We start from the raw sequence: 21936 nt of genomic DNA on the forward strand, positions 1-21936 counted from the left end.
CCGGGATGGCCCCAGCGCCAGTGCCCAGATTAGCTGTTCCCACCCGGCCGGATCCTGCTGTCCCTGGGCCACCGCCAGTCCCTGTCCCCTCCCGGTGTCCCCATCCCATCCCCTTCCCCATGAGCCGCCTTTGCCCACCTGCAGCTCCTGCACACAGGACTTGAGAACCAGTTTAAACACCTTCCTCCCCCCCCACAACTGCTCCCAGCCCTCTCACCAGCCCCATAAGTGGGTTTTATCCTGCCCTTTATCCCAGGGTGCTGGGCGCACTGGGAGCACTGGGAGCTGGCAGGGTTGGTGGTGCTGGCTCCTGCCAGGGGCTGGGCTGAGGGCCAGCACGCTCAGCTCACTGGTGGTGGAGGCAACAGGGAGGGCTCAGATGGATCCCAGCCCTATCCCAATCCCCAGCCCCATCCTCTCCCCATCCCAATCCACATCCCCATCCCATTCCCATTCCCACCCCCATCCCCATCCCAGTAATCCCAATCCCCATCCCTGTCCCCACGCCATTCCCATCCCCGTCCCAATCCCCAGCCCCATCCTCTCCCCCATTCCAGTCCCCATCCCTGCCCCCATCCCACTAATCCCAATCCCACTAATCCCAGTCCCCATCCTCATCCCCATCCCATTCCCATCCCAATCCCCATCCCATCCCCATCCCAATCGCAGTAATCCCAGTCCCCATCCCCTGCCCCCATGCCATTCCCATCCCCTGCCCCCATCCCATCCCCATCCCAATCCCACTAATCCCAGTCCCCATCCCCAACCCCATCCCCATCCCCGTCCCTGTCCCCATGCCATTCCCATACCCATCCTCTCCCCACTCCAATCCCCACCCCCCTTCCCATCCTCATCCCAGTCCCAGTAATCCCCATCCCTGTCCTCATCCCATCCCCATCCCAATAATCCCAGTCCCCATCCCCACCCCACGGGACACTGCTGGGCATCCCTGGCGCTGGGGCAGCACATGGGGAGTCACGGCGAGGGCAGCCACATCCCGGGGGGGGTGGGCAACGCTTCTGGACACAGGGATTGGAGCCAGGATTGCTGGATCCTGCCCCCCCCCCCATCTCCCCGCATCCAGGGAGGGCAGCGGAGCGTTATCGCTCAGCGCAGGGCCGCATCCGGCAGCGCTGGCGCCCAGCCGCGGCCCCCAGCCCTGGGGCGCTGGCGCTAACCTGGTTAGCCACGACGGATGGATGGATGGATGGATGGATGGGGATGGATGAAGGATGGAGGGATGGATGGATCACTCACCGCGGCCCCCCCCGCCCGGCTGGGGATATAAGGCGGGTTTGGGGGCGGGCGGGCGCCATCAGAGCAGCCCCCCGCCATGAGCAGCCTGGCCGCCCTCCGGGAGGGCTACGAGCGCTTCGACCCCCGCGCCTACCTGGAGAACAACTACCTGCCCCCCCGCGCCGACTTCTCCTCCGAGGAGTTCGTGGTGCCCTGGAAGCTGCGATGCCTGGCCGAGACCTTCGCCAGCGGTGAGGGGGGGCAGTGGGGAAGACCCTTCCTCACCTTGCAGGGGGCTGGGGAAACTGAGGCACGGGGTGGGGAAACTGAGGCATGGGGTGGGAGAGCACCCTGGTAGCCACCCTGCCCACTCCCCACCATGGCTTGACCTCGGGGTCCATCTCCCTTCTCCCCAGCCCAGGGTGGGACCCCCGCCTCGGGTGGGACCCCCCCAGGTTGTCCTTGTCCCCCCAGCAGCACCCAACCGGGTGTGGGACCCCCCCCCCATGTCCTTCCCCCCCCCCCCAGGTGAGATCCGTGGGCGCACGCTGATCGACGTGGGCTCGGGTCCCACCATCTACCAGCTGCTCAGCGCCTGCGACCACTTTGAGGAGATCGTGGCCACCGACTACCTGGCGGTGAACCGGGAGGAGCTGGGGCGCTGGGTGCGGGGGGACCCCAGCGCCTTCGACTGGAGCCCCTTCATCCAGCACGTCTGCAGGATCGAGGGACGCGGGTAGGACAGACACGGGGGGGATCCAGGCGCTGGGCGGTGCTGGGCTGCGGGATCCCTGCGGGATCATGGCTGCCTGGCCCATAGGATCGCAGCCCTACAGCCCTCTAGACGCTGGGGTGATGCCTGCAGCAGCATGTCCCCGGATCCCATGGGATCCCAGCCCCACAGCCCTGCAGATGCCTGGCTCATCCCTGCAGCAGCATGTCCCCGGATCCCATGGGATCCCAGCCCCACAGCCCTGCAGATGCCTGGCTCATCCCTGCAGCAGCATGTACCCGGATCCCATGGGATCCCAGCCCCATATCCCTGCAGATGCCTGGCTCATCCCTGCAGCAGCATGTCCCCAGATCCCATGGGATCCCAGCCCCACAGCCCTGCAGACACTGGGCAGATCCCGCAGAAGCACGTTCCCAAAGCCTCCCACACCCCCATGGATGCTGGGTTGATCCCAAGGGATCACAGCCCCCACGTTCCTGCGGATGCTGGGCTGATCCCTGCAGAAGCATGCCTCCTCATGCCTCACAGACATTGGTCTGATCCCTGCAGGATCCTGTCCCTATGTCCCTGTGAATTTCGGGTTGATCCCTGCAGGATCCCAGACCCACATACCCATGGAATCCTGTCCCCATGTCCCTGTGGGTGCTGGGTCAATCCCCGTGGAATCCTGTCCCCACGTCCCTGCAGGTGCCAGGCTGATCCCCAGGGGTTTCCATCCCTACATCCCTGTGGGTGCTGGGTTGATCCCTGTGGCAACCTGTCCCCGTGTCCCTGCGGGTGCCAGGCTGATCCCCAGGGGACCCCATCCCCATGTCCTTGTCCCTGCTGGGCTGATCCCTGCAGGATCCCATCCCCACGTCCCTATGGGTGTTGGGCTGACCCCAGGGGACCCCATCCCCACATCCCTATGGGTGCCAGACTGACCCCCTGGGGGACCCCATCCCCCAGGCTGACCCCAGGGGACCCCATCCCCACGTCCCTATGGGTGCCAGGCTGACCCCAGGGGACCCCATCCCCCAGGCTGACCCCCTAGGGGACCCCATCCCCCAGGCTGATCCCCAAGCCACCCCGCTGACCCCTGCCCCCCCCCCGCCAGGGAGCCCTGGCAGGAGAAGCAGCGGCGGCTGCGGGGCCGGCTGCGGCGCATCGTGCCCATCGACGTGCACCAGCCGGAGCCGCTGGGCGCCCCGCTGCACCCGCCGGCCGACGCGCTGCTCTCCGCCTTCTGCTTGGAGGCCGTCAGCCCCGACGGCGCCGCCTTCACGCGGGCCCTGCGGCACGTGGGCTCGCTGCTGCGCCCGGGGGGCCACATCGTGCTGCTGGGGGCCCTGGGCGAGACCTTCTACCTGGCGGGGGCCGCTCGCCTGCCCGTGGTGCCGCTGGCCGAGGCCGACGTCCGCGCCGCGCTGGCCGCCGCCGGCTTCGCGCTCCGGGATTTCCCGCTCCTACGCCATGCCCCCCGCGCTCCGCACCGGCGTCGACGACGTCGATGGCGTCTTCTTTGTCCACGCGCAGAAGCCGGAGGCCTGAGGGAGCCCCCCTGCGGGGGGCGGGGCTGCCCCCCCTCGCCCCAAAAGCCAGACGCGGTGCCCCCCACCCTCACCCCGGTGCACCCCCCAATAAAGCCTGAGCTGCACGGCACAGCCTGGGGGGGGTCCCTGGGGGGTCACCTGTAGGTCCTGGGGAGGGGGGGTGGGGGGCAAAGGGGAGGCTGTGATTGGGGGGGGTGTGCAGGGGGGATAAGGGGCACGTTGAGTGGGGGTGGGGGGCATGCATGGGGTGAGAAGTGGGGTGCAGGACAGGGTGGATGTGGGGTGCACCCTGGGGTGACAGCAAGGAGAATGGGGGACACTGGGGGGGGGGGGGCACGGACACAACACAGCCTGGGAGGGCAGACTCAGGGTGCAAGGAAGGGGGGGTGTGTGTGCTGGTCATGGGGGGCACGGGGGGGGGGGGGGGGCACAGAGTGGCAGTGGGGGGGTGCAGAGCAGTGTTGGGGGGCACAGTGGCAGTGGGGGGGGGCACAGAGCGGTGTTGGGGGGCACAGTGGCAGTGTGGGGGGCGCAGAGCAGTGTTGGGGGGGCACAGTGGCAGTGGGGGGGCGCAGAGCGGTGTTGGGGGGCACACTGGCAGTGTGGGGGGCGCAGAGCGGTGTTGGGGGGGGCACAGAGCAGTGTTGGGGGGGCACAGTGGCAGTGGGGGGGCGCAGAGCGGTGTTGGGGGGCACACTGGCAGTGTGGGGGGCGCAGAGCGGTGTTGGGGGGGGCACAGAGCAGTGTTGGGGGGGCACAGTGGCAGTGGGGGGGGGCGCACAGTGGCAGTGGGGGGGGGGCGCAGAGCGGTGTTGGGGGGGGCACAGTGGCAGTGGGGAGGCCACACTGGCAGTGGGGGGGGGGGGAGGGGCACAGGGCGGTGAGAGCCAGGCACGGCGCAGGTTGAACTCCATTTTATTCGTACCCCACAACACGCTTGGGCAAGGGGGGGGGGGGGGGGGGGGGGGCCACATCCCTGGGGGGCACAGCCCCTCTGCCAGAGGAGGGGGGGGGGGGGCACCCCCAGCCCCAAGGCACCGCTCCAGCCCCACACATCACACACAGCCCCCCTGCCAAAGCCAGCCAGCAGCCAGCAGGTCCGAGCAAGGCCCCCCCCCCAACCCGCACCCCCCCCCATCCCCCCTCCCCCTCCCCACACACAGCCCCCCCCCAGCACCGCAGCCCCAGCAGCTATTGCCACCTCACGGCTGCCGGGCTCCATGGCAGGGAGGACCCCTGGCTCAGCAGCAGCAGCTCGGGGGGGGGGGGGGGGGGACGACCGGGGGGGGGCGGGGCTCAGCTTCCCTTGGCCCCTGTGCAACCAGCAGCTGAGGGGGGGGGGTGCCCAGCCCCCCTGCACCCCGAGGAGGGGAGATGGGGGGTGCAGGGGGGCATGGAAAGAAAAGAAAACCTCAGAAGGCAACCGGGGAAAGGAGCTTGGGGGGGGGGGGGGGGGGGGCGCGGGGGTTCACTTGGCACAGGGCAGGGCAGGACCCCTGGGGGGCACGAGGGGCTGCACCCTCCCCCCCCCAGCAGTTCTAGTCCACTTTGAAGAGGTCAGAGTTGGCCTTCAGGAGGTAGAGGCTGTCATCCATCAGGAAACTGTGGGGGGGGGGGCGGGGCAGAGAGGTGGGGGCTGCAGGGGGGGGGCCTCTCAGTTCCAAAGCCCCACAGCCTCCAGGGAGCCCCCCCCTCGGCGGTCAGTGCTGGGGAGGGGGGAAGGGGCAGCGGGAAAACTGGGGGAGCCCTGAAACCCCCCACTGAACACAGCCAGGGAACAGCAGCGGGGGGGGGGGTGTGTCCCACGAGCAAAAAGGGGGCCCCCAGCACCCTGATTTCAAGAAGGGGGGGCACAGTGCATCCCATGAGTGAGAGACAGGCCCCCAGCACCCCACGGGAAACGGAGGGGCACCGAGCATCCCGCGGACCAAAGCGGGCCCCTTACCACCCCTATTTTAAGATGGGGGCACCCTAATTTTAAAGGGGGGGGGGGCACCCAGGCCCCTGTGGGCAAGAGGGGGGGTGTCCCTATCACCTCAGTTTCATGGGTGAGGACTCCTAGGACACCAAGGGGTCCCCAGAACCTCAAGAGAGGGGCACCCAGCACAGCGTTGGAAGGCCTGGGGTGCCCAGCACCCATATTTTCAGAAGGGGGAGGGGGGGCACTGACCTGTAGAAGAGGACGTTGAGGGGGATGGTGCCGATGTGCCAGAGCGCGTGGGCGTCCAGCACCCAAAAGAGGGGGGGGAAGTCGAGCAGCTCCAGCAGCGCCAGCGCCTGCAGCAGCAGCACCACGGCCGCGCACTTCCAGACGTGGGGCAGGCGCGGGCGGTTCCGCAGGCACCACCGCAGCCACCACGCCAGGTTGAGGAGCCCTGGGGAGGGCAGGGAGGGGGGGGCACAGGGTGAGGGGAGCACCCACCTGTGGGTGCAGCACCCACCGTCCAGGCTCCCCCAATCCCCGGTCTCACCGATCGCCGCGTTCGCAGCCATGTTGTAGCCGTAGTCGAAGCGGACGAGGGTCAGGTAGGAGATGTGGCAGGCAAGGAAGAGGAGGAGGAAGGCCCTGAAGATGCTGATTAAGGCTGGTCGCTGCAGCCCCAGCGTCCTGGGAGGGAAGGGGGAGGAGGAGGAGGAGGAGGAGGAGGAAGGGGTCACTTACAGCCCTGGGGACCGGCCACCACCGCTGTCCCCAGCGCCCTGCCCCACCGTCTCACCTGACGCAGCACAGGTACACGGAGTGCAGGACGACGGCCGAAGCGCAGAAATAGTCCAGTTTCTGCGGGATCGGGGCCGGGTGAGCTGTGCTGGTGGCTCAGGGAGGGGGGGTGGGGTGCTCTGGCACTCAGCACCCCCACCGCCCCCCAAAATAGCTGAATGCCACCAGCCCAGCACAGGTTCGGGGCCAAGCCCACAGTCACTCCAGCTCTGGGGGTGCCACTCACCTCCGTCACAGCCGTGTCCCTCGTGTGGAAAACGGTGGACCAGAACCAGGCGTTTAAGGAAACCTGAGGGAGAGGTGGGACCCCAAAGTGAGGGGGGGGGGGGGGAGGGGAGAAGGCGCGTGGCCCCCGCTGCCAGCCTAAGTGCCAGCTCCCCGCCTGGGTCACGTCCCCCTCATCATACTTATTAGGACAGACGAGCGCCCTGAAAATTGGCTGCGGCGGTGCCGGTGGCCGGTGTGCGGCAGCAGCCGGAGCTGTGCGGGGTTTGCTGATCAGCTGGTTACGGAAAAGCCCTCGAGACTCAGCGCTTTGGCAGAGGCCACCGGCAAACGCTGCTGGCTCCGTGCCGCACCGGCTGTGCCCCCCACAGCCTCCCCAGCCCCCCGGGTGGGGGGCCCTGCAATGAAGGGGAGGCTGTGGGGGCTGCCAGAAGCCCCCCAGGTGGAGCAGCGAGGATGTGGGGTGCAGCACAGCCCACCCCCCCCGGGAAGGGAAGGGGGGGGGTGACGGCTCACCCAGGCGAAGGCGACGCAGGTGGGGTACATGGGGGAGGCCGGGGGGACGGCAGCTTTGTAGCGCAGCAGCATGACGAAGCTGGCCAGGCCGTTAAGGAAGGAGGCGAAGGCGGAAGCCGGCTCCTGGAAGAAGAGGAACCGCGAGAAGGGCCACTGGAACAGAGAATGGTGATGTCAGTGGGCACAGGGGGACCGTGGCCAGTGGCCACACCCCCCACCCAGTAGCCCCCCCAGCCCCCTCACTGCTCACCTTGCCATGGAACTGGGGTACCCTGTGGCCGCCCTGGACGTAGAGCCGCACCGTCAGCCACATGCACTCGTACTTGCAGTCGTCACGGCAGGTCCAGCCTGTGGCCGGGGAGACCAGCGATGGGAGGGAGCAGCTGGCACGCCCCCCCAGTCCCCTCCAGTCCCTCCCAGTATGAACCATTAGGCAGCACGGTCAGACCACGATGGGTGCTGGGAGTGCCCAGGACCCAGCTCAGGTGAGGGGGAGCTTGGGGGGGGGGGGGGGGGTCCCCGCTGTGCTGGGTGCAGGCAGGGCACCCAGGCTTTCCCCAGGTGGCTCCCAGCACTGTGGCCCAGCAACACCCAGTGCAGCCCAGTGGCCCCCAGACAGTCCAATGACACCCAAAACGGCCAGCATCTCCTCCAGCAAAGTCCAGGCCCCCCCAGTGTGGCTCAGTGTCCCCCCAACATAGCCCAGCACCTCTCGGCATGACCCCAGAATGGCCCAGTAGCCACCAGCATGGCCCAGTGACCACCAATATAATCCGAGTGCCCCTCAACACAGCCCAGTATAGCCTAATGCTCCCCCAGCATGGCCCAGTGACCCCCAGTACAGAACCAGCATGGCCCAGTGCCTCGCTGTACAAACCAGGACCCCCCAGCAACTTCCAGCCCAGTCTCAGTCCAGCGCAGCACCCTCCAACCAGGCCTCAGGACAGCCTAGTGCTTCCCAGTCTGGCCCAGTGCCTCCTAGCCCTGCCCCACTCTGGACGCAGGACAGCCCAGTCCGGCCCCAGTCTAGCCCAGCGCCTCCCAGTCCTGCCCCAGTCCAGCCCACCGCCTCCAGCCTGGCCTCAGGACAGCCCAGCGCTCCTCAGTCCTGCCCTAGTCCAGTCCCAGTCCGGCCCAGTGCCTCCCAGCCCGGCCCCAGTCCAGCCCACCGCCTCCAGCCTGGCCTCGGGACAGCCCAGCGCTCCTCAGTCCTGCCCTAGTCCAGTCCCAGCCCGGCCCAGTGCCTCCCAGCCCGGCCTCAGTCCAGGCCAGCAGCCTCAGGACAGTCCCCAGCCCGGCCCCAGTCCAGCCCAGTGCCTCCCAGCCCGGCCCGGCCCCCCCGGTGCGGAGGCGTGGCCCGAGGGGGGCGTGGTGCCAGGAGGGGCGTGACCACCGCGGGGGGCGCGGCGCGGCCGCCAATGGGCGCGGAGGGGGCGGTACCTGTCAGGCCCATGTAGAGCGGCTGGCGGGCGCGGAAGTGCCGCAGCGCCGCCCCCCGAGCAGTTCTGCCGCTCGCAGCGGCCCAGGCACTCGCGGTACAGCGGCTCCCGGTCCCCCTGCGAGCCCCGGGCCGGGCCCGGCGCCGCCGCCGCCCCCAGCAGCAGCAGCAGCGCGGCCCTCGCCGCGCCGCCGGCCGCCATCGCCGCCCGGCCCGGCCGCTTCCGGCCCTCCCCGGAAACGGGGGCGGCGCGGGGCACCATGGGATATAGCTCCTCCACCCGGCGCGGGATGATGGGATACAGTGCCCTGGGGCGGGAGGCTCATGGGATATATCCCCCCCCCCCCCCCCCCGGGGGGCGCCCTGCGCGGAGGCTCATGGGATATATTCCCCTCACTGGGGCCTGGTGGCCTCCGGGGCAGGGGGGGGCACATGCTGTGCCTCCCCTGGGGGGGGGGTGTGACAGGCTGGCTCCCCGCTCCTCTCCCCGCCCAGGTGTCACCCCACGGTGGGCAGGGACCCTGGGGTACACACACACCGCCCCCCCCCCCCCCAACCAATGGGGGTCCCTGCTGCGGCCCAGCCGAGTGCCAGCTCCTGGGGGGCCGCGGGTGGCCGGGGGGGGGGGGGCGCTGTGGGGTGGCCCTTGGGGACACGGTGGGGAGAGCCTGCCCTGGCCCCCCTGGCCTGGCTCGGGGGGGGGACTGTGGGGGTCCCCGTGGGCTGTGACACTCGCAGGGGACCCCAAGGCACAGTGCTTCCGGGGGCAGTGGCGGGGGGTGGCGCCGGTGGCTTGTGGCTGGGGGGGACAGATGCCAGCTCTGGGGCACCCCACTAGGGACATGTCCCTGTACCCCTGGGCTGTCCCTCTGTCCTTGTACCAGGTGACTGTCCCTGTACCCTGGACTGTCCCTGTACCCTGGGATTGTCCCTCTGTCCCTGTACCCCAGGGACTGTCCCTGTACCCCCCAGATTGTCCCTCTGTCCCTGTACCCCAGGACTGTCCCTGTACCCCAGAACTGACCCTCTGCCCTTGTCCCACGGGATTGTCCCCTGCGCCCCGTGACTGTCCATGTACCCCAGGACTCTCCCTCCGTCCCTGTACCCCAGCACTGTCCCTCTGTCCTCGTACCCTGGGACTGTCCCTGTACTCCGGATTGTCCCTTCATCCCTCAGCCCCGGGACTGTCCCTGTACCCCAGGATTGTCCCCATACTTCCGATCTGTCCCACTATCCCTGTACCCCAGGGCTGTCCCTGTGTCCCTGTACCCCAGGATTGTCCTTGTACTGTGAGACTGTCCCTGTACCCCCAGATTGTCCCTCCGTCCCTCTGCCCCAGGACTGTCCCTGTACCCCAGAACTGACCCTCTGCCCTTGTCCCACGGGATTGTCCCTGTGCCCCGCGACTGTCCCTGTACCCCGGGATTGTCCCTCCATCCCTCTGCCTCAGGATTGTCCCCTGTACCCCAGGGGCTGTCCCTGTGCCCCAGGATTGTCCTTGTACTGTGAGACTGTCCCTGTACCCCCAGATTGTCCCTCCGTCCCTCTGCCCCAGGACCGTCCCTGTACCCCAGAACTGACCCTCTGCCCTCGTCCCACGGGATTGTCCCTGTGCCCCGCGACTGTCCCTGTACCCCGGGATTGTCCCTCCATCCCTCTGCCTCAGGATTGTCCCTGTACCCCAGGGCTGTCCCTGTACCCCAGGATTGTCCTTGTACTGTGAGACTGTCCCTGTACCCCCAGATTGTCCCTCCGTCCCTCTGCCCCAGGACCGTCCCTGTACCCCAGAACTGACCCCTCTGCCCTCGTCCCACGGGATTGTCCCTGTGCCCCGCGACTGTCCCTGTACCCCGGGATTGTCCCTCCATCCCTCTGCCTCAGGATTGTCCCTGTACCCCAGGAGTGTTGTCCCTGTGCCCCAGGACTGTCCTTGCACCATGGGACTGTCCCCGTACCCCAGGATTGTCCCCGTACCCCAGAACCACCCCTGGGTGCCAGCCCTGCCCGTCCCCCCCCGTCCCCCCCCATCCCCAAACCCGGCAGCGGTGTCACCACCCCGGTGCCCCGCACGGTGACAGTGGGGGGCCAGGGCCGAGCTTTGTGTCCCCCCCCCGGGGACCACCCCACGGCGAAGCCTCCGCACCCCCCTGCAGCCGGCGCAGCCCCGGGGGCCGGAGCAGGACCCTGGGGTGAAGGGGGGGGAAGCGCGCGGGGGGCGCCGGGTGAGCGCGCGGGGGGGGGGGGGGGGGGGGGGCGCGGCGGGAGCGCGCGGGGTGGCGGGAGCGCGCAGGGGGAGCGGGAGACCGGGATGGCGGGAGCGCGCGCGGGGGGGGGGGGGGGGAGCGGGGGGTGGCGGGAGGCGCGCGGGGGGGGGGCGCGGCGGGAGCGCGCAGGGAGCCGGCGCGCCCTCGCCCGGGGCCGGGGGCCGGGAGCGCGGAGGCGGAGCCCGGGAGCGGCGGGAGGCGGCGGCTCCGTCCTCCCCGCAAACTTTCCCGGAGCGGCCGGCGGGGCCATGGGCCGCGGCCCGCGCTGAGCACCATGATCCCGGCCGGGGGCTGCCTCTGCGCCGGGCCTGCTGCTCGCCGCCCTCCGCCCCGCCGCCTCCGAAGGTGGGTCCGACCCGACCGGGGGGAGGGGGGGGGGGCACCGGGCCGCGGGGGGGACACCGGGCCGCGGGAGCGTCCCCGCGGCGGGACTTTGCGCAAAGTTTTCCACGGGACCGGGGGGGTGGGCACCGGGCTGCGGCGTGCCCGGGGCTGCTCGGGTGGAAGTGATGGGACCCCCCCCAAGGCCCTCCCCGGTGCCCCCTCGCCCCCCCCCCTCCCCCCCCCCCCCCCCCCCGGCTCTCCCCGCCGCGATGGCCCGCAGAGGCTGGACGGGACTGGACTGGGAGGCGCTGGGGCGGACTGGGGCTTCGGTCCCCCTGAGCTGGACGAGCCCCGGGAGACAGTTTGGGGGACCCCCCCGGCTGCATCTGCTGCCAGGGCTCCGGTACCACCCGGGGGGGCACCCCAATTCCTGGGGTGGGGGGAACCTCCGTGGAGGCACGGGGAGGTTTCGGGGTGCTGGGGCAGGCGCGGCGCCCCACGGAGCGGGTGGGGTGGGTGGGTGGGTGCGTCCCCCGTCGCTCCCATCCACATTCTCGACGTGCCGCACCCTGCCCAGCCCGGGGAGAGCGGCCGGGAGGGAGCGGGAGCAGCCTGGCCACGAGCCCTGCCTGTCCCCCAGGCACGGGGACAGGGCTGGCAGGGGACAGGGACAGGGCTGGTGGCCCCAAGCTGGCTATCAGGAGCCCCAAAAGTCACCGGCAAGGTCTGACCCCGCTGCGTGCTCCGCGCCTGCCTCCGTGCAGCCCCGGCACTTGGGGGGCAGCTCCGGCACTTGGGGGGATTTGGGAAGCGAATTCCCGGTGGGGCTGAGGTCGGTGCAGGGTCGTGGGGACCTGCTGGGTGCCCCCTGCTCCCGGCACCCCATGGCTGGCGTGGCTCTGTGCCGGGGAGCCCCCGGCTGCGGGCTGGGGACACACCGGTGTGTCCCTCGTCCCCATCCCTGCGGCCGGAGCCATGTGCTGGCTGGGAGGGGATGCCCGGCAGCCCCCCGCTCGGGATGTGGGCACAAGGCCGGTGGGCTTTGCCGGATTCCTCGGTGGCTGCCCGTGGGCAGACGGGGCAATCCGCAGTGGCACTGCCACCGGAGCCAGCCGGGCAGGGTGATGGATCATCGACTGCCCTTCCCAGCGCCCGGCTGGGGATCTGGAGGAGCAGACAGGGCCGAAGCCCACGGGATGGAGCTGGGATGCCACCAGGCTCGCCCGTCCCGCCTGCCCTTCGCCCTGGGAAAGCCCCCGGCACCCCCTGCCCGCGCCGCGAGGCAGGCGGAGGGCAGACCTTGAGCTTTGGCCACCTGCCGCGACGGCACGGTTCCCTCCTGGGGGGGACCTGCCACCGCGCAGCCAAGGCCACGGCGGGGTGGGTGGGGGCCGGACCCCCAGATTTGGGGGGCTTTCCCCTCCCTGGGGGCTCCCCCTTGCTCAGCGGCCCCGCAGCCGGCAGCGGAGGCGGCTGCCAGCCTGGTCCCCTGGCCATGAGGCCGCGCAGGCAGCTGCCACACCAGGGGCTGTCACTCAGCGGCGGCACGGCCGGGGGACAGGGGACACCAGCCCCCTGCCCCCCGGGACGGCTGCCCGACCCCCCCGTGCGCCTCCATACCCCTGTGCCTGGGGAGGGGACGGTGGTGGCTCAGGGCTGGTGGCACCGGGGTCGCTGCTGTGCCAAGGCGGTGGGAGGCTCAGTGCTGGGCTGGGGGCTGGGGGGAGGGGGTTCATCCCGGCGGGGCGCCGGGGGCCGCGGGCGCGCCGGGGCTGGGCCGTGCCCGCCAGCCCTGCGTCACCGCTGCTCCCCAAACACGCCCGACCTGAAAAGGCGGTTCCTGCCGGGAGCGGGCGGCCGGGGGCCCCGTGCCACCCGCCACCGTGACTCACCCGCCCGGCCCAGGGCTCAGGGCGCAGGCTGCCGCGCCCCCCACCCTGCACCCACCCCGATGCCCCGGGGATGGTCCATGGCCCCCCATGGGATGGGGCCGGCCGGGCTCCGGCAGCCGTCGCTGCTCAACAATCGGGTCTTGTCTGAGCGTGGCCCCCCCGCCGGCGTGGGCAGAGCATTCCTGCCCGCAGCCCCCACTCCGGCCCCCGGCACGGCACAGCCCCCCGGCACGGCACAGCCGGCTCCGTGGGTCCCAGCCTGGCCCCAGCAGCACCCGACGCCCCACTGTGGGCACGGGGCGACGTCGTCCCCCGGCTGTCCCTCGCGCGGGGCTGGGTGCCAAGGCGGGAGCAGCTCTGCCGTGTGCCGGGGCAGCAGCCGGGCGAGCGGTGCAGGAAGCCCATCGGAAGCTGTTGGGGGCAGCCCCGGAGATAAACTGCTCCCGTGGGATCCGCGGTGCTTCCTGCGGAGGCCGGTGCTGTCGCCAGCTCGGTGTCCCGTGGGGACGAGGACGGGCTGGGCGATGGCACCCGCTGAGCTCCCGCTCCGTCCCCGCAGTCTGCACCGGCACCGACATGAAGCTGCTGCGTCCCCTCCAGCCCCGAGAGCCACTACGAGACCCTGCGGCACCTCTACCAGGGCTGCCAGGTGGTGCAGGGCAACCTGGAGCTCACCTACCTGCCCCCTGATGCCGACACCGCCTTCCTCAAGGTGCCTAGGGCGGGGAACACCCCGGGGGGGGGGCATGGTGGGGGGTCCGGCTGGCCCCTCACCCCTGTCCCCCCACCTCAGGACATCAAGGAGGTGCAGGGCTACGTGCTGATCGCGGAGAACCAAGTGAGCGGGCTGGAGCTGCAGAGCCTGCGCATCATCCGAGGGACGCAGCTCTTCCAGGAGCGTTATGCCCTGGCTGTGATGGGCAACGCCGGCCCTGCTGGCACGCCGGGGCTGCGCCAGCTCGGCATGCGGCACCTCACAGGTCGGGGACCCCTCACCGGGGTGGTCGCTGCTGGCACGGGGGGGGCTTGGGGCTGTGGGTGCTGCTCCTGGGGCTGGGAGGGTGCACGGGGCTGCTGGCCCTGCCTGGGGCTGGGGGCCCTTGTGGGGCTCCAAGTCCCCATCTGAGGCTGGGTGTCCCTCTGGAGTGGCAGGTCTCCATCTAGGGCTGGGTGTCCCCGTGGAGTGGCAGGTCCTGGGTGTCCCCGTGGGGTGGCAGGTCCCCGTCTAGGGCTGGGTGTCCCCATGGGGCTGGGTGTCCCTCTGGGGTGGCAGGTCTCCATCTAGGGCTGGGTGTCCCTGTGGGGTGGCAGGTCCTGGGTGTCCCCGTGGGGGTGGCAGTTCTCCATCTAGGGCTGGGTGTCCCCATGGGTTGGCAGGTCCCCGTCTAGGGCTGGGTGTCCCCATGGGGCTGGATGTCCCCATGGGGTGGCAGGTCTCCATCTAGGGCTGGGTGTCCCCATGGGGCTGGGTGTCCCCGTGGGGTGGCAGGTCCCCCATCTAGGGCTGGGTGTCCCCATGGGGCTCCAGGTCCCTGTCTGGGATGGGATGTCCCTGTGGGGCACCAGGTCCCCGTCTAGGGCTGGGTGTCCCCATCTAGGGCTGGGCATCCCTGTGAGGTGGGGGTGGCTGGTCCCTGTCCAGGACAGGATGTCTTGATGGGGCTCCAGGTCCACATCTAGGTGGTGTGTCCCCATGAGGTGGCAGGTCCCCATCTAGGGTTGGGTGTCCCCATGGGGCTGGGTGTCCCCATCTAGGGCTGGGCATCCCCGTGGAGTGGCAGGTCCCCATCTAAGGCTGGGTGTCCCCATAGGGCTGCAGGTCCTTGTCCCAGTCTGGGAGTCCTCATGGGTTTGCAGGACCCCCCCCTCCCCACACTGACCCCCCCCGCCTGTCCCCACGCAGAGATCCTGAAGGGGAGGGGTGCGCATTGAGAGGAACCCCCAGCTCTGCTTCCAGGAGACCATCCTGTGGTCTGACATTTTCCACCGACACAACGAGCTCCGTGGCGAGACCTGGGTGGAAACCACCCGCAGCCGCAGCTGTGAGCACCGGCACCCTGGCTGGGGGCGGGGGGGGGGGGGGGGGGGGGGGGGGGGCGGGCGGGTTGTGGTACCCAGGGAGGGGGGCTGGGGGTTGCCAGCCCCCACGACATCCCCCTGCTCACGTCTTCCCCTGGCGCAGGTCCTGACTGCCAGGCGTTGTGTGCTGAGGGGCATTGCTGGGGCGAGGGGCCACAGGACTGCCAGACACGTGAGTACAGACCCCTGCCCACCTCTGCCCCCCCTCCCAGGGACCTCCCAAAGCCCCTGACCTGTGGGCCCCTCCAAAATCCCTGGGGAGCCCCCTCCCTCCACCTGTCCCTGCCTCACTGACCCCTATATAACACCTAAATCCTGACCTCAGAGACCCCCTGGATCTTTCGCTTGCCCCCCCCAAACCCCTGTCCCCATTGACCCCTAAAATCGCTGCCCTGGGGATCCCCACAGATCACTGTCCCCCCATTGGCACCCAAATCCCCACCACAGGGACCTCCCCAAGATCCCTGCCCTGGGAACCCAGCTACCCCCCAGCTCCTCATCCTGGGGACCCTTGCATCCCCAGAGGGGGGGTGTCCCTGTCCCCACCACGTCCCTCACTTTCCCCTACCAGTGACCAACAGCATCTGCCACGGCTGCCCACGCTGCAAGGGCACGAAGCCGACGGGACTGCTGCCACGAGCAGTGCGCTGCCGGCTGCACTGGCCCCAAGCACTCCGACTGCCTGGTGCGCACAGGGCTGGGGCACGGGGGACCGGGATGGGGCATGGGGGGCATCCCCAGGCTGGGGGGGGGGGATGCTGGGGTCTCACACCAGCAGTGCACTGTTCCTTCGACTGCCTGGTGTGCACGGGGATGGGGCATGGGGAGGCATCCCCAGGCTGGGGGGGGGATGCTGGGGTCTCACACCAGCAGTGCGCTGCCACTCCAACTGCTTGGGGGACACGGGGGACCGGGACAGGGCACAGGGAGCATCCCCAGGCTGGGGGGAGATGCTGGGGTCTCACACCAGCCATTTCCCCCCCCCGCCTCCCCAGGCATGCCTGAACTTCAACCGGAGTGGGATCTGTGAGCTGCACTGTCCCCCCCCCTCGTCATCTACAACTCAGACACCTTCGAGTCAGTGCCCAACCGCGACGGGCGCTACACCTTTGGTGCCAGCTGCGTCAGCCAGTGTCCCTGTGAGCGCCACGCCACCAAGGGGGGGGTCTGGTGCCGAGCTACAGTGGCCCTGACCCCCCCCTCTTCTCCCCTTAGATAACTACCTCGCCACGGAGGTGGGGTCCTGCACCCTTGTGTGCCCCCAGAACAGCCAGGAGGTCACCATCAACAACGTCCAGAAGTGTGAGAAGTGCAGCAAGCCCTGCCCGGAGGGTGAGCAGCCCCCCCTGTGCCTGGGGAGGGGGCTCTGGGGGACCCCAGGGGTGCATGGGGGCTATGCCCTCGTGGGGTCCCTTCGTGGGCTGCAGTGAGCATTCTGGGGGGAGTGGGGGTCCTGGCAGAGCACCCCAGACCTGCTGTGCCCCCCCCCCCCCCCCCCGCAGTGTGCTACGGGCTGGGAGTGGATTTTCTCAAGGGCATCCGTGCTGTGAACGCCTCCAACATCCAGCACTTCGCCGGCTGCACCAAGATCTTCGGCAGCCTGGCCTTCCTGCCCGAGACCTTCGCCGGGTAAGTGCCTCTCCCCCCTCCCCAAGCCTGCAGGCAGCTGCCAGGACCCCTGCCAGGACCCATCCCAACCTCCCTCCCCATCCCCTGGCAGAGACCCCAGCACCAACACCGCCGCCCCTGGACCCCAAACTGCTGCGGATCTTTGAGAGCCTGGAAGAGCTGACGGGTGAGAGCCGGGGGGGGAGCTGGGGCTTGGGGGCTTCGGGGTGCGGGGGGGACACACAGGGTGGTGACGCTCGTCTCCCCACAGGCTTCCTCTACATCGCTGCTTGGCCACCCAGCTTGCAGGACCTGGGCGTCTTCCAAAACTTGCGGGTCATCCGGGGCCGCGTGCTGCACAAGTGAGTGGGGATGGGGATGTTGGGCGGGGGGACACACGCATGGGGGGGCATGTCCAGCGCTCACCCAGCGGTGTCTCGGCAGCGGCGCCTACTCACTGACACTGCGGGACCTGGCGGTGCGGGCGCTGGGGCTCCGTGCCCTGCAGGAGATCAGCAGCGGGATGGTGCTCGTCCACCACAACCCCCAGCTCTGCTTCCTCCAGAAGGTGCCCTGGGACAGCATCTTCCGCAACCCCCGCCAGCGCCTCTTCCAGACCCACAACAAGCCCCCCCGAGCAGTGCGGTAAGCAGCGCCCGTGTGGGCTGGGGCTGGGGGAACCCATGGATGCCCCCCCTGTTGCTCACAAGTGCCCCCTGAGCCATGCAGTAAGCAGCACCCGTAGGGGATGGGGGAACCCACTGACCCCCCCTTGTTGCTCACAGTGGCCCCTGAACAGTGCGGTAAGAAGCACCCGTGGGGGTCAGGGCTGGGGGGAACCCATGGATGCCCCCCCGTTGCTCACAGTGCCCCCTGAGCAGCGCAGTAAGCAGCACCCGTAGGGGACAGGGCTTGGGGAACCTGTGGACCCCCCACCCTATTGCTCAGTGTCCCCCAAGCCATGTGGTGAGCAGCACCCATGGGGGATGGGGCTGGGGGGGAAGTGGTGGCCCCCCACCCCATTGCTCACAGTGCCCCCCGAGCAGTGCAGTAAGCAGCACCCATGGGGGACGGGGCTGGGGGGAGCCTGTGCCCCCCCCCGTTGCTGACAGTACCCCCCACAGAGAGCGAGGGGGCTGGTCTGCTTCCACCTCTGCGCCCACGGGCACTGCTGGGGCCCCGGCCCGACCCAGTGTGTCGCCTGCGAGCGGTTCCTGCGCGGGCCAGGAGTGCGTCGCCTCCTGCAACCTCCTGGACGGGTGAGTGGCGACCCCCTGGGGATGGTGGGCAGACCCCCACCCCAGGACTGCGGCGAGCCCTGGACCCCATCCCTGCACCCACCCCACGGTCCCTTCGCCCCGCAGGGCCGTCCGGGAGCACGCCAACGGGACGCGTTGCCTGCCGTGCCACCCCGAGTGCCAGCCTCAGAACGGCACCGAGACCTGCTTCGGCTCGGTGAGGATGGGGGGGACACACAGACAGGGTGGGGGGGTGGCCCCCAGTGCCTGCATCCCTCAACCCGCCCCCCCGCCCCTTGCAGGAGGCAGACCAGTGCGTGGCGTGCGCCCACTACAAGGATGCGCAGCAGTGCGTGCGGCGGTTGCCCCAGCGGCGTGAAGGCGGACGCCTCCTTCGTGCCCGTCTGGAAGTACCCGGATGAAGATGGTGTCTGCCAGCTCTGCCCCACCAACTGCACCCACTCGTGAGTTGGGGGAGGGGGGCGTCCAGCCGGGCACGGGCAGGGGGTGGCGAAGGGGCTGGGGTGGCTGCTGCACGCTCTGTCCCCAGGTGCACGATCCGGGATGAGGACGGCTGTCCCCATGGACCAGAAGCCAAGGTATGAGCGTGGGTGCCTTGTGCCACCCTGACCCCCACCCCTCTGGGTGCTTGTGGGGGGTGCTCCTGCAGCCAGGACCCCCACCCTGTCACCATCTTCCCCCTCCTGGTCACCTCCTGTCCCGCAGCCAGGTGACATCCATCATCGCCGGCGTGGTGGGGGCTCTGCTGGTTGTGGTCCTCCTGCTCATCACCGTCATCTGCGTCAAGCGGCGGCGGCAGCAGGAGCGGAAACACACCATGCGGCGCCTGCTGCAGGAGACCGAGGTGGGGGCGCTGGGACTGGCCGCTCTCGGGGAGGTGGGGGTGGCAGCTGGATGGACCCCCAAGCCCCCCCTCACCTGTCTGTGCCCCACAGCTGGTGGAGCCGCTGACGCCCAGCGGAGCCCTCCCCAACCAGGCTCAGATGCGGATCCTCAAGGAGACCGAGCTCAAGAAAGTGAAAGTGTTGGGCTCCGGTGCTTTCGGCACTGTCTACAAGGTGAGGGGTGGGGGGCACCGCTGGAGGGCTGGGACCTTCCCTGCTTTGCACCCCCTCACCCACGTCCCCCCCGTTACCTCAGGGCATCTGGATCCCCGATGGGGAGAGCGTGAAGATCCCGGTGGCCATCAAGGTCTTGCGGGAGAACACGTCGCCCAAAGCCAACAAGGAGATCCTGGACGTGAGTGCGCCAGCGGTGCCGGTGGGTGCGCGGTGCCGGCAGCGACCCCTGCCCAGCCTGACACCATCTCCCCCCAACCCCGCAGGAGGCCTACGTGATGGCGGGGGTGGGCAGCCCCTACGTGTCCCGGCTGCTGGGCATCTGCCTGACCTCCACGGTGCAGCTGGTGACGCAGCTGATGCCCTACGGCTGCCTCCTGGACTATGTGCGGGAGAACAAGGACCGCATCGGCTCCCAGGATCTGCTCAACTGGTGTGTGCAGATCGCCAAGGTAGGACCTGGGGGGGGCTGGGGGGGACCTGGGGGGTTGTGGCACAAGGGCCAGGGCCAGCCTGATGCGTGTCGTCCCCCCCCCGTCCCCCCCCCGCCCAGGGGATGAATTACCTGGAGGAGGTGCGGCTGGTGCACCGGGATCTGGCCGCTCGCAACGTCCTGGTCAAGAGCCCCAACCACGTCAAGATCACCGACTTTGGGCTGGCCCGGCTGCTCGACATCGACGAGACTGAGTACCACGCTGATGGTGGCAAGGTGGGGCTCAGGGACAGAGGGATGGGGACCAGGATGGTGCCCCTTGGTGACAGCCAGCCCCACCCCCCCACCCTGCTCACCTCTCCGTCCTCCCTGTCCCAGGTCCCCATCAAGTGGATGGCGCTGGAGTCCATCCTGCGCCGGCGCTTCACGCACCAGAGCGATGTCTGGAGCTACGGTACGTCGGGGCGGCCCCATCCCTGGGCTCAGCACCAGGGAGGGTGCACAGGGGGGGACCCTGGGGCGCTGCTGACCCCCGTCCCCCCAGGTGTCACCGTGTGGGAGCTGATGACCTTCGGAGCGAAGCCCTACGACGGGATCCCCGCTCGCGAGATCCCCGACCTGCTGGAGAAGGGCGAGAGGCTGCCGCAGCCGCCCATCTGCACCATCGACGTCTACATGATCATGGTGAAATGTACGGGGAGGGGGACAAGGACATGGCACGGGGACAGGACACCGTGGTGGCACTTCGCTCCCGGCCCTGACGGTGCCTGGCTCTGCTCCAGGCTGGATGATTGACTCCGAGTGCCGGCCCAAGTTTCGGGAGCTGGTCACCGAGTTCTCCCGCATGGCCCGGGACCCCCAGCGCTTCGTGGTCATTCAGGTACGCAGGTCCCCGGGGGTCCTGTCCCCCCGCCAGCACCCCGGCACGGGCACTGACCGCTGCGCTCGCCCCCAGAACGACATGGTGGGGCTGCCCGGCTCCATCGACAGCACCTTCTACCGCGCCCTGCTCGAGGAGGAGGACATGGATGATCTGGTGGATGCCGAGGAGTACCTGGTCCCTCACCACGGCTTCTTCAGCGCCGAGACCTCCGCCACCTACCGCAGCCGCATCTCCTCCATGCGGGTAGGGGGGCTGGGGAGGGGGGGCAGAGGTGGGGGGTCGGGGGGTGACCCCGTGCCGGGGCAGCCCAGGGCAAGGCTGCAGCCACCGGGACAGCGCGTGACCCCGTGCCCTCCCCTGCACCCAGAGCACGGCGGAGACCCCGGTGGACGCAGAGGAGGGTGAGGGCTTGGCCCCCTTCCCCTTCCCCCCCCAGGGCCTGGTGGAGGGGCCGGAGGGCCCAGTGCCGGAGGTGCTGGAGGGGGATGCCGGGGCCAAGGCGGCCGTGCAGAGCACGTTGGTGCAGGAGCCCGGCACCCTGCCGCGCTACAGCGAGGATCCCACGGGGCTGGCGGCTGAGGAGAGCGAGGGTCTGGATGCTGAGGGCTTCACCGCCCCGGCCCCCTGCACCACCATGCCAGGTAGGGAGGGCATGGGTGGGACCCCGCAGGAGGGGGCTGCCTGGAGGGGGCTGCCCGCCCACCCCATCGCCCCTAACACACCCCTCGCCCCTGCAGAGTATGTGAATCAGGCTGGGGAGCAGCGGTCCCCACCCCGGCACCCCCGGGCACCCCCGTCCCCACCGGACAAGCCCAAGGGGCACCAGGGGAAGAATGGGCTCATCAAGGAAGCCAAGCACCCCTTCCCGGGGCCCTTCGGCCACGCCGTGGAGAACCCCGAGTACCTGGCACCCCCCGGCCCACCCGTCCCCAGCACCTTCAGCCAGGCCTTCGACAACCCCTACTACTGGAACCAGGACCCCCCCAAGGCTGGTGGCCCCGAGGGTGGCCCCGGCACGACGCCCACGGCTGAGAACCCCGAGTACCTCGGCCTGGCTGGCCCCGATGACGCGGCCGTATAGGGCTGGGCCGTACAGAGACCCCCCCTCACTCTGCCAAGGCAGCTTGGGGGGGGACAGCACACAGCGAGCCAGGATGTGGGGCTGGCGGCTGTCCCCTCCGCCCAGGGGCGTCCACGCTAGCGCCGTGGGGTGACACCGGCCATGGAGGGCTGGGAGAGCCCAGGATGCCGTGGGACAGTGTGGCAGCAAGTGTGGGGACAGAGAGGGGTCACCCTTCGTACCAGTTGCTGCTCTGGGCCCCCCCAGAGCTGGGCACCGGCAGGGGGGTGGGTGACACGCGCGCTGCATCGAGCTGGCCGGTGCTCAGACTGCGAGTGGGAGCGGCCCGGGAGCTCGGCCCCAGCGTGGCCCAGAGGACAGCCTGCCACCGTCACCCCAAAGGCTCCTGCACCACCAGCCACCTCGCCGGGGCTGTCCTGGTCCGGCTCATCCCGTGAACGTCACCGCCACCGCCACCCCGGGACACACGGACTTGCACTGAGAGCAGGCGGACACCGGGCTCGTGTCCCGGCTCCTCCTGGATTCTTTTGAAGCCGACTGTATCGCACCGAGATGTATATTTGATAATTGTACATTGGTTTTTTTTTTTTGCTTTTTTCTACTCTCCTTGTCTGTGTGGTTCCCCTTTCTCTGTCGCCGGGCAGCCAGCTCTGCCT

The 21936-nt window shown here is 69.7% G+C and overlaps 3 protein-coding genes across 3 annotated transcripts; 2 read left to right on the top strand and 1 right to left on the bottom strand.

Moving 5' to 3' along the window:
• The first annotated feature begins 1035 nt into the window (after nucleotides 1-1035).
• Nucleotides 1036-3579, top strand: PNMT (phenylethanolamine N-methyltransferase). The gene is given in 4 exon segments (XM_055789989.1): nucleotides 1036-1487; nucleotides 1765-1972; nucleotides 3066-3408; nucleotides 3410-3579. Coding segments are annotated over 4 exon segments (795 nt in total). The 5' UTR covers nucleotides 1036-1333; the 3' UTR covers nucleotides 3500-3579.
• Nucleotides 3580-4453: 874 nt separating this feature from the next.
• PGAP3 (post-GPI attachment to proteins phospholipase 3) lies at nucleotides 4454-8643 on the bottom strand. The gene is given in 9 exon segments (XM_055790047.1): nucleotides 4454-5103; nucleotides 5672-5876; nucleotides 5973-6109; nucleotides 6219-6280; nucleotides 6447-6509; nucleotides 6962-7114; nucleotides 7212-7309; nucleotides 8402-8450; nucleotides 8452-8643. Coding segments are annotated over 9 exon segments (981 nt in total). The 5' UTR covers nucleotides 8602-8643; the 3' UTR covers nucleotides 4454-5039.
• Nucleotides 8644-10941: 2298 nt separating this feature from the next.
• Nucleotides 10942-21852, top strand: ERBB2 (erb-b2 receptor tyrosine kinase 2; the record flags this gene model as incomplete). Its single annotated transcript, XM_055790103.1, is given in 35 exon segments — nucleotides 10942-11008; nucleotides 13439-13470; nucleotides 13472-13591; nucleotides 13673-13859; nucleotides 14783-14793; nucleotides 14795-14921; nucleotides 15062-15130; nucleotides 15530-15582; nucleotides 15584-15643; nucleotides 15954-15998; nucleotides 16001-16097; nucleotides 16174-16290; nucleotides 16461-16587; nucleotides 16679-16700; nucleotides 16702-16753; nucleotides 16838-16928; nucleotides 17011-17211; nucleotides 17693-17786; nucleotides 17788-17825; nucleotides 17931-18021; nucleotides 18107-18166; nucleotides 18168-18268; nucleotides 18355-18382; nucleotides 18384-18403; nucleotides 18531-18669; nucleotides 18761-18883; nucleotides 18966-19064; nucleotides 19150-19335; nucleotides 19437-19592; nucleotides 19695-19770; nucleotides 19861-20007; nucleotides 20099-20196; nucleotides 20272-20442; nucleotides 20567-20840; nucleotides 20937-21852. Coding segments are annotated over 35 exon segments (3723 nt in total), but the record flags the coding sequence as incomplete, so codon positions are not given.
• Between the last annotated feature and the right edge of the window lie 84 nt (nucleotides 21853-21936).

Source organism: Falco peregrinus, chromosome 18 (genome assembly GCF_023634155.1).
Source record: "Falco peregrinus isolate bFalPer1 chromosome 18, bFalPer1.pri, whole genome shotgun sequence".
Classification (NCBI taxonomy): Eukaryota; Metazoa; Chordata; class Aves; order Falconiformes; family Falconidae; genus Falco; species Falco peregrinus.